The 10,835-nt window shown below is 40.8% G+C and overlaps 1 protein-coding gene across 1 annotated transcript; it reads left to right on the forward strand.

The window, feature by feature from the left end:
- Positions 1-509: 509 nt before the first annotated feature.
- On the forward strand, positions 510-10,342 carry LOC124379023 (INO80 complex subunit D). Its single transcript, XM_046839018.1, has 10 exons — positions 510-1,028; positions 3,010-3,256; positions 3,863-4,623; positions 4,804-4,915; positions 5,101-5,325; positions 5,484-5,587; positions 5,752-5,885; positions 6,517-6,734; positions 7,524-7,681; positions 7,872-10,342. The coding sequence occupies exons 2-10, from the start codon at positions 3,039-3,041 to the stop codon at positions 8,780-8,782; spliced, it is 2,841 nt and encodes a 946-aa protein (XP_046694974.1). The 5' UTR covers positions 510-1,028; positions 3,010-3,038; the 3' UTR covers positions 8,783-10,342.
- Positions 10,343-10,835: the final 493 nt, after the last annotated feature.

Raw genomic sequence — 10,835 nt, forward strand, 5'->3', positions numbered from 1 at the left:
TATGTATGGCCATACATTACATCATTTATCTATTATTGTAATATTAGGTATGAAAATTGGGAGAATTTTTACAAACAATTCAGACGGTAATTAATTGTGACCACATGCATTAAAATAATCAGGTAATTAAGTAAATAAATGCATCCATGTGGGTGTAATATAGAATATTATATTTTATCACAACACATGATCTATCTATCTATCTATCTATCTATCTATCTATCTATCTATCTATCTATCTATCTATCTATATGCGTGTGTGTGTGTGTGTTTGTGTGTGTATGTGAGAATTTAGACTGAGATTTTTAAGTTTCTAACAACTTGACTGTTGAAACTGCTTTAAGGTCACAGTGTGTGTAAATTTTACAGCTCTCACCTCTTTGAGGAAAAGTGCTCCTGGTCAATAAGAAAGAGCGAGCTGTTCTGTCATGCAGTGACTAATACACACACACACACACACACACACACACACTCTCTCTCTCTCTCTCTCTCTCTCTCTCACACACACACACACACACACACAGACACAACTTAGCTCGACATCAGGGAGGACGTGTAGTCAGCCTGACAAAATGCTTTACAGAACCCACTCAAACTCTCTGCTTGCCGGACATTTCAGGACATCCTCTGTCCCACAGACTTGTGACAGTTTAAAGAAATGGAAGTGTATAATGATTCGGCATTTCGCCTATAGTTAATACCTAGCCCAACTTCCAATATGGTAGAAGAGGTTGTTGTCGAGCTTTACGGTGTTGTCATGTCCCCGCAGTGCCGATAGTGGTGCTGTGAGGAGTCTACCGAGGACTGAACTAAAAAAAAAAAACCAGCAGCCTAGCACTTCCAATGTTAGCCGAGGGTAATATACATTTTAATGCACCTTTACGCTATAATTGCGGGCAAGCGGCTTCAAAAAGCAGTATTTTCCGTGGTATGTCGAGTACTGACGCATAACTGGTCCAGCTGATGAGATTAGGCATTTCCACAGTGTACCAGGAGTGAATACCCTGTACAGTCTGTACTAATTGAAGGTAAGCCTAACTGTCTTACATCCGGCCGCTCTCTTACTGAGGCATCCGCTTTCCTGCGCTCTATAGTCCGTTACGCTTCCCACTCGAGGGCCGGGGATTGCGAGCTTTCTGTAGGCCGTTGCTTTCGTCCCTCTTTCAATTTATGATCCATATCTATGTTAAAAATGACAACATGAAGTATAAATGTGTCAGGGTTTATCCTCGCACATAAAAATGACTATCTTTTTGTTTTTTAAGACCGCGATAATGCACACGGTATTGAAACGGAACATTAGTTAGCATGTTGCGGAACTGGCTAATCTTAGCGGCGGTGTTCAGTAGGCCTGAGTACAGAGGCCTTCGCCTTTTTTTGCGACAAAGATAAACACGATTAATGAACACAGTTCACACTATTTAAATAATAGAAGGGAATCCCACAATTCTGTATGAAATATAATAGTTTAATATAGGCACTCAGGAGACAGAAAATAAACAAGAACTGTGTTCATGTGTCTCCGTTTCCTGGATACGGCGGCTTTGTTTTTAGCACTGATCGCTAGTTTTCCAGCCACCGCAGCGGGTTTTTTAATATATTTGCTAAGCTAACTAGTGCTGTCTATGATATATACCTAGCTCTTAGCTAACATTGGTTATATTATACGCAATCTAATGACATTTCCCCTTACAATTTTCGCTTATTCTGGTCGGTTATGGTGACAGTTGTTTAGTTGGTTATCATTACTTCATATTTAATTCTGACTGCATCTGTACCGACGGTGTACATCAGTGTAAACGGATTAATTCTAATAACCTGCATGCAAAACAAGTCGTTTTAATGATCTATTGAAAATAAATGTATTTCTGTATGTTAATAATTTGATTTAATCTCTATTAATATTACAAGGTTATCTAATAAACTAGGTTTCAATAGACTGATTATAGGATCTCGTGTTATTTCACAGCTTTTGGTCTGTCCGGTGTTGAGATTCATAGCTTTTACTCATCGTGTGTAAGAAATCACAAACCGAAAGTAAAACGCAAACCACAAAATGTACACCCGTGCCCCCTTTTTTCCCCGCTTGGTTTTAACTGGAATTCCGTTCGGATCATTTATACTATTTAAACTATTGTTATTTGTATGCATATAATTTGATTGTGCATATGATAATGCATATACTAGATGGTACAGGTTCGCCTGAGCTTGGCCCATCTGATGGTCTATTATTTATTTATTTTAAGTCTCCTCCTGTCCCCATGCTTTAGTGTCCTCAGTGACCTCAGTGTATTTGCATGTGGTATTGACAGACCTGTTTGACAAGTGTCAGTCTCCTCACCTGACACTTAACCTGTGACAAACCCCCTGTGTAACGGACATGCATTCTGCCAACATATAAACATTCATTTTTATATTCCTTATGTCATATAATTGCTTTTCATCTACGGCATTGTGGCCATATTATGTGCAATCGGATGTCATGTAAGGATCATGCTTTTATTCGTTGTGTATATATTTAAATATACCATGGAATGACACACCTTAATATTTATGGGCAGAGGTGCAGCTCTGTAATTAAGGCTCTGGGTTACTAATCAGAAGGTCAGGGGTTCAAGCCCCAGTGACTGGGATATGCAAAGAAAGAATTTGACTGGTATATGTGGTATAATAGAAACGTTTGATAGATGCTTTATTTCCTTAGTCTGTTTTAATGAACTTTAGCAAATTAGTTCTCCATGCATTATTTTAATACATGAGCTATCGCTTCTTTTTTTGGTCAGGTCAGCATGCCAGCTAATGAAATTGCCATAGGCCGCATTTGATTCTGAATAATAATTAGTCAATTTTGACAGGTTGTTTGATCTGAATAACATTTAATGTAAATTGTGAAATGTGCACATGCTAATAATTCAGTCCCAATATTCATCCTGGTATGTGAGTTGTGTATTGTGATTTTTGATAAAGTGCATCTTACAATATTAATTCGATTTATTTTTTTTTTGTCAGCTGATGTTTTCAAGGAATAGAGTCACGTGATGTATGAGGGGAAACACATACACTTCTCGGAGGTGGACAATAAGCCTTTGTGCTCATACAGCCCAAAACTCTGCAAGCAGCGTAGACTTAATGGATACGCCTTCTGTATACGGCATGTTTTAGAGGACAAGACAGCTCCCTTTAAACAATGTGAATATGTGGCCAAGTACAACAGCCAGCGATGCACCAACCCCATTCCCAAAGCCGAGGACCGCAGGTGAGTTGTCATTGTACTTGTAATTTATAGCCACCTGAATGATATGAGGTTACTCTCATAGAAACAAAACAGTCCTGTGACTAAGATGTATTATTTTAGAATAGCATATGAAGCTTAACTACTGGGGCAGAGCTACAAAATTGCAGGTGTTTGCACATCGAATAATGACACAGTGTGGCTTGAATTTTTCTTTTACAGTAGAGTAGTAGTAATTTTGTTTTCAGAAAGCATTCATTCTCATAATCCTATTGCATCTGTACAGGGTGCTTGACTGGTTACCTATAGTAGAATAAAGAAATGAGGCAATAACAGCCCTTTATTTCTTCAACAGAGGAACTAACTAAACAGTGTCGATCCTTTATTTTTGCCGAAACATTTCACAACTACATGCCTGGATCAGCTTGTAAAGTGTGTGATTACCTGTACAGAATTATCTGACGATTACAAATGGCATAAGACTACATAATTAGTGTTGCGTTAGTGATCAAATAATGTGATTTCTAGTTTTATTTATAATAAATGACTTTGGTTTAACTTGTTAAAGTTTATGACTCACTTATTACAATTGTTTTATTAGTTTTCAATGATACAATATTTTCTATTCAGATACTGTAACAGCCACCTGCAAGTGCTGGGCTTCATCCCCAAGAAGGAGCGTAAGAAGAAACATGATGCGCTGGATTCTGTAGCATTGAACATCACCGTGCCCTCCCTAGCTCTCAAAGCCTCTAATGGCTTAGACGGTTTGCCTCCTTCTCCACCCTGTACCCGTCTGCCCCCCCTTGCCTTATCCAGCACACACCTGTTTGACCCCTTCGCCTTTTACGAAGAGGACGTGGATGGAGTGGAGAGCGCCACACGCAAGAACTCTGTACCTAAGAGGAAGCCTGCTAGTCGGCTGGTTCTCAGTCAGCAAGGGCCACGTCATGACGCTGACTTTCCATCACCCACTTCAGAGCAATTAACACCCGTCACGGTGGCCTGCACACTGCCCAAATCTCCACATCTACCACCACCAACACCAGCAGCACTACCTGCACCTCCCCCACCTTTGCAGCATGCTGGTCACGCTTCCTTTATTCAGCAGGGGCCATCACAAGCTCTGCAATGCAAGACAGCACCAGCTTCAACAGGAGCCTCCCTGGTGCCCACCACACCACCCTCAGCAGGCCAGCAGTATCGGAAAACCCTCCACACTTCCCCCAGTCATCCACCTGCTGGCGCTTGGGAGTGTCCACAGAGCCGCACCATCACTATGCGACCCACTGCCTTTACAGCTCCCCCTGCCTGCCTGTCAAGGCTACAGCATCTTATACAGCTCTGTGCAAACAGACACAAAGAGCATGGAGACCTCTTCCCTCATCTTGGTATTAAAAGCTCATTAAATAAGTTTTAATATGCTTAAATACCTCGACTACCTACCACTTAAATATATTATAAATAAAACTGTAATTAAATATTTCTAGTGAAACCCAATTAAATGGCTCTTTGCTGTAAGTTATGGTGTATTCATGGAGTTATGCATACTTATATAATTGTAAATTCAGGACTGGACTGGTCTGATGAAAGTGCTGATGAGGATGAAGAAGAAGAAGATGATGAGAGAATTCCTTCATTGCCCCAGGCCAGGAGGCTGCAGGATGGGAGTCCTCAACACCAGTAAGGAATTAATTTGAAATGGCAAAATAACAAATGTGAAAGTTTCACTTCTTTTTGGATATTGTAAGATAGTGTGTATTAGCTGTAGTTTCTTGTAGCCCTTCTTGTAAATAACTGTAGGGGATTTATTTTCTTTGCTGTAATATTTTCGCTAATTTCTTTTTTGTTTTGATTTTTTTCTTCAGTTCTGTGGGTGAACGCGAGGAGCCTCGGCGGTCTCGTCTGGCTCAGCTCTGTACGTACCTGCAGGAGCGCTACAAACACTTGTGTAGGCAAGAGCGAGCTGCCACACGGCACACAAGATACAAATACGCTTTCAGGAAAGCTCTGCTCCATGCAGCCAGCAAAGACCCTGACTGCACAGGGGAACTCATCCAGCATCTCAGCAAAACATCACACATGTCCAGCAGGTATAAAAAGTGTGTGTGTGTGTATGTGTATGTGTGTGTATGTGTGTGTATGTGTGTGTGTGTGTGTGTGTGTGTGTGTGTGTGTGTGTGTGAGAAAGGATTTAGAGATTTTATGTTGAAAGATTTAGATTTTATGTTGGTTGTTTCATGTTTTCTAGGCATCCAGTACAACAGAAAGTGGAAAAATCTGTGTGCACTGGTAGCACCAAGGGTCAGCCCTGCAGCAACCCATCTCTGCCTTTCACACGCCACTGCTTCCAACGTATCCTTTTGTCTAAAGTTTGAATGAACACCAGTTTACCAATTATATTTTATATATGTGTGTTTTGTATTTTGCCTTATTTTGGTTATTAGCGACTGCACGTTCCACATCTTATAGGGATGGTTATTTTGGTTTTGTATTATTCCTTGAGTGTTGCTTTGTAGATATCCTGCTGAACCGTTCACAGCAGCTCTTTTCCAGCTGCACAGCACGATTTGCTGATGGGCAGCAGTGCTCTGTCCCCGTCTTCGACATCACACACCAGACACCTCTCTGTGATGAACATGCCAAGAAAATGGTAAATAGAAAAAATAAGTCATAAATATTATTACTGTAGTCATTTTTCTGGAGATGAACTACAAACCCAATTATACAAGATGGATTGTTAATATATTAGCAAATGTGTAATTTGCAAGTATTTAAAAGTAACACAGGCTTTGGGCAAAATAGGCAAAGCAGTGCTACACTCACCTAACATCAATGACAGCAGAAAGTTTTGAGGTCTTTAATTGCATTATCTATCAGCTCAATTTTATTACACGGGTTGGCTGGTACACAATGTTCCTCGGTTGTCATCAGGTTGCTTGCATCATTTCAGGCCTGAGTAAAACTGATAATGATGCTGCTAACGTAATATTTTCCAGCAGACTATCTCAGTGCTATTATATGGGTCATACGATACGAACAGAAAGCACATAATCATGCATTCTGCCTGGGTGTGTTTTCGTGTTCTGCTGTAGGATCAATCTTGCGAGTACTTTATTACTACTCATAACTATATATGCAACACGTAACTGCTTTTCACTATATAGTTATGCTGTAAACCAGGCTGTTACAGAATAAAGAAGGGATTGAAAAAAATTGATTTTACTGTTTGCCACTGTGTTGAAGGAATTTATTGACGGGCTTGGTTTGTATGTTTTCTGCAGGATAATTTCCTACGTGGGGATAGTAACAGGCGGGTGCAACAGCAGCAGCAGAGACGGCCACGTAAAAAGACCAAACCACCAGCGTTGACTAAGAAACACAAGAAAAAGCGGAGGAAAGTAGTGCGCCGTCCCCAGAAACCCATTCCTCCTGCACTACCACAGGGCAACCTGCCCATGCCACCCACATTGACACTGCCCACCCACCATGCCAGCATCAGGTACATTACTGCACACACCACTTCAGCCTCACAAAGTTCTTTCACACGTTTATTTCTGTTTTCATGTGTGAACCATAAGCAATTTATTTTTTTTTTGTTGTTGCCTTTCTTGTTCAAATATCAAGATAATTCTAGAGAATATATCTGGTTCTAGAAATAGTGTAGATCATTTATCATGTACGGTTTACAAAGCATTGTTGTGAGTCAGTACTCGTGTCAGTACTAGCTACAAGGAATGCTTTTTTTTTTTCCCTGGGCAATCAAATGTCTGTCAGATTAAGTGTGTAATAATCTCAATCTAGTGAGTTTTTCATCTTTGCAAATATTTTGGTCTCTACAACCTAGTTAGGGACCATGATTCTTTAAAAACATTTACACTGGTGGCATTCACCCGAGTCTGTTTTTGTTTGTTTAGTTGAATCGAACTTTATTCACAGTAACTCTTCGACCTGAAACGTTTGCTCTGTATAAAGTTCAGGAATAAAAAGCTCCATGGTGCTGATAACTTGATAAAATTATTGTGTGTGTGTAAACCTAATAGTTTCAAATAAATATGTTTAGAGAGAGGGTTCATTCCTTGGTCCAACGTTCTCTAGAAAAGCCTAGCTCTAGAGTAGTCCTTTGTTTTACAGTTATCATTGCGCATTAGGTATTAGACGCGGGGTTTCAGTTTTCTGCATTACTACACAGTAAGGTGGAAGTTATGCGATGGGGAATATTTGTAGCACTTCACTGATATTCGTTTTTTAAGATCTCTCTCTCGCTCTCTCTCTCGCTCTCTCTCGACAGGAGCCCCTCTACACCTGAGCTCAGCGCAGATGAACTTCCTGATGACATCACCACTGATATCGCAGACATTCCAAATGATCTGGAGTTAAATCAGGAGGACTTTTCTGACGTCCTGCCCAGATTGCCTGATGACCTACAGGACTTTGACCTGTTTGAGGGTAATTGCATGCAACGCAGGCATTAATTTATACTCTTTTATTTATTAATTGTTTACATAATATCAATGTTTACGTAACCTTTGAAATGGCAAAGAAAAGCCATTTTAATCATTTGCTAGGCTATTTAGAATTAAACTGTAATTGTTGTGTATATATCTTGCGAGGTAAAAGGTAAAATGTTTGCGTTTAGGTAAGAATGGCGAGTTGCTTCCCACCACAGAAGAGGCGGAGGAGCTGGTTCGTGCGCTGCAGGCAATGGGCTCATATCCTGACACGCTGGTTTGTTTAAACTCAATGGCTGAACTGACACCAGCTGATGACCATCGTGCCATGAGTGTCTTTTCTGGCTCTGGAGTCACGGTGACAGCCATGGGCGATCTCCTAAACGGCCGAATATCATCGGACAACTTCCCAAGTCTGGAGCTGGAGGATAATCTCCTCCATCACTCGGCAGATGATCATTTCCCTTCATCCCTCTCTCCTCAGCCACCACCAGCCACCACCTCAGCGCCTCCTGCAGGGTCAAATCGTACACTGAACGAGCGAACGTTCCCTCACTCGGCTCTCTCTAAAACCGAGCCCACGCTGCCGTCCTCTCCTCCAGGCAGCCATTACAGCAGTGACCATGTGCCGTCTCCTTACAGCGATCATATCTCCTCCCCACACTCTGCGTCCTACCAGACAGAGCCTCCTCTCCTACTGGAGGTGCCTCTCAGCGGATTACCAGGCGCTCCTCGCTCCTCCTGGAGCAACCTCGCCCTTTCCCTTACAGAACCAATGCAGTTTGGGAACCTTTTGACACAAGACACTCATCTCCTCTCCACCTCTCTGTCCACTCCTCCTTCCATCACACATCCACCCTCTGCTCCCTCCTCCTCTCCTCCAAACTCCCCTCATGACCTTCTCAGCACTAGCCAGCCCAAACTGCAGCTCCCACAATTCAGTGCAGCCTTCGGTCATCAGCTTGCCTCTCACAGCGGCATCCCGAAAGATGTACAGCCCAGTCACAGTTCCACAGCTCCTCCTACGGGGTTCACGAGTGCAAGTGCCACTGCTGCCGGTGCCAACAGTGCCGCACCCACTTTCCAGCAGAGCAAGTGAACAAGCAGATAAACACACCCACATCCTAGCATTTTTCAGGGGAGGCGGGGATTACGATAACAATCTCTTTTGCCAAATTTGTGTTTCAGTAGGAGGCTTGGTTTTAACCCAGAACAACGGTCACTGTTACTGCCTCTCCCACATCATGAACTTTCTCACTGACCTCTCTGTCTTTCATTCAAGACTTCAAGCAGACAGCAGAAGTGTCTGTCTGTTTACGTGTGCACATTATTTATAAAAAAAAAAAAAAACAGTGAGGGTGTCAGAACATTGGGACTATCTGCCAAACAGCTTTTATCCAGAAGATTTTATTTTGCACTGTACATATTAAACCTTTTATGCAGACACTCAGATTAAGCTTACTCAGTGGACCTATCCTGGGCTGTACATTTTCCTGTTCAGAGACCTCACAGGCACCTGAAGGTAAAAACCTGGTTACTCAAAGCAATAAAGCACATCAGCATATTCAATCGTTACAGTATTCAAAACCATGTGTGAGTTGTGTACCTCATAGGAGCCAGACTCCCATGACCAATGGGTCTGTGGGGGGAAAAAAACAATTCTCTCATTAAAATCTGAGCAAGAACTCTTCTGCCTAATACAGAGCTTCTAGTTAGACTGTGTTATTCTCATTTACAGAACGTTAACATACAGAAAACAAAAAGCTTTTATGACGAATGGGGGAAAAAAAGCATAGATTTTTCACCAAATATAAGGATTCCTGTCTATGGTGCTTAAGTTTAAAATGGCTTGGTGAGGTTTCTCTTTAAAGCAGTCTTTTAATAGGGGCTAGACATGAGGACTGCATTGTCTTTAAATTATCTTTGCTGTGCTGGGACCTTTGGTGCAATTTCTACAGAGCAGGACTTTTCACACATTTCTGCTCAAATTTCCACAGTAAACCAGGTTTAAATTCCACACTCGACTGGCTGCACGGCCTGGAAACTGTGGCGATATCACTCAGACTCCTTCCCCCTGAGAGGCAGCAGCCTTCACTTAATCATGGCCTGTTTTTAAATACAGTCATTTCTGGCAGTAAATCAATGGTTTTGGTAGGTTTTTAGACAGAATGACGATCACATATATTGTCATATGTAACATATTTATAGAGTAGTAATTGAATTCGAAAGTAATTGGGTTTTATTGGCGAGTTCATCCGAGTGACAGTGAAACGACTACAAAATGATTATGAAAAATTAAAAGGAAAACATTGTTGGACATACCAGGTGGAGTTCTAGTTGTGTTCCTGTCACTAGTTTTAATGGCTATCAAAATTCTATTGATTGATATTTCTATTTGAATGAATGTTGTTTGTGATTTCTTGTCATTTCTTTTGGGCAAAAAAAGATGGTGGTGAACAGTATTTTTGATAGCTATTAAAATCCAGCTAGCAGTAACAGTGGAAAGTTTGGTGTTTGCATGAATACAACCACAAACGATTTCTTGTGAATTAACGCGAAAGCTTGCGTCCAAAGAGAGAGCTTCATAGGAATGCTGGTGTGGTGATGGATTTATTTATTTATTTTTTAGTTTGAAATAAATAAAAATGAAACCATGAAATTGAATTCGATTTTTAACCCACGAAGGATCAATGCTGTAGGATCAGTGATTTTCATCTTTTAATTTGTTCTTATAAATCAAAGGTTGCATGCAGGAATATTTACTTATTTCTTGATTCAGAAATGGTTATCAGAAATTTTTTAGTTTCCACACCATTGTGTCATATCCCTGCAGCTGTACTAACACCTGGATATAAGTTGCATTGAGATTTACTGCACAGTCAACTTGTCAACCCTCTAAAGCAAGCCATCTTCAGGGCTCTGCTGGCACTTGAAATCGCTTAAAAGCTGAACAATGGCTGACAAATTCCTATACTCAGTGAATGTACTGTATAACTGTTTTTAAATGATAGGATGAGCTAATAATCTAGTCACCTTTTGTTATTGGTATTGTTTAATGTCTAAGGTATTTTTTGTATACAAAAGTTTACATTTTTATGTATATTTTTCTTGTATAAAATATGTAATATGTGTATAAACATTGTATGTAATAA

This window comes from Silurus meridionalis, chromosome 3 (genome assembly GCF_014805685.1).
Source record: "Silurus meridionalis isolate SWU-2019-XX chromosome 3, ASM1480568v1, whole genome shotgun sequence".
In the NCBI taxonomy this organism is placed as follows: Eukaryota; Metazoa; Chordata; class Actinopteri; order Siluriformes; family Siluridae; genus Silurus; species Silurus meridionalis.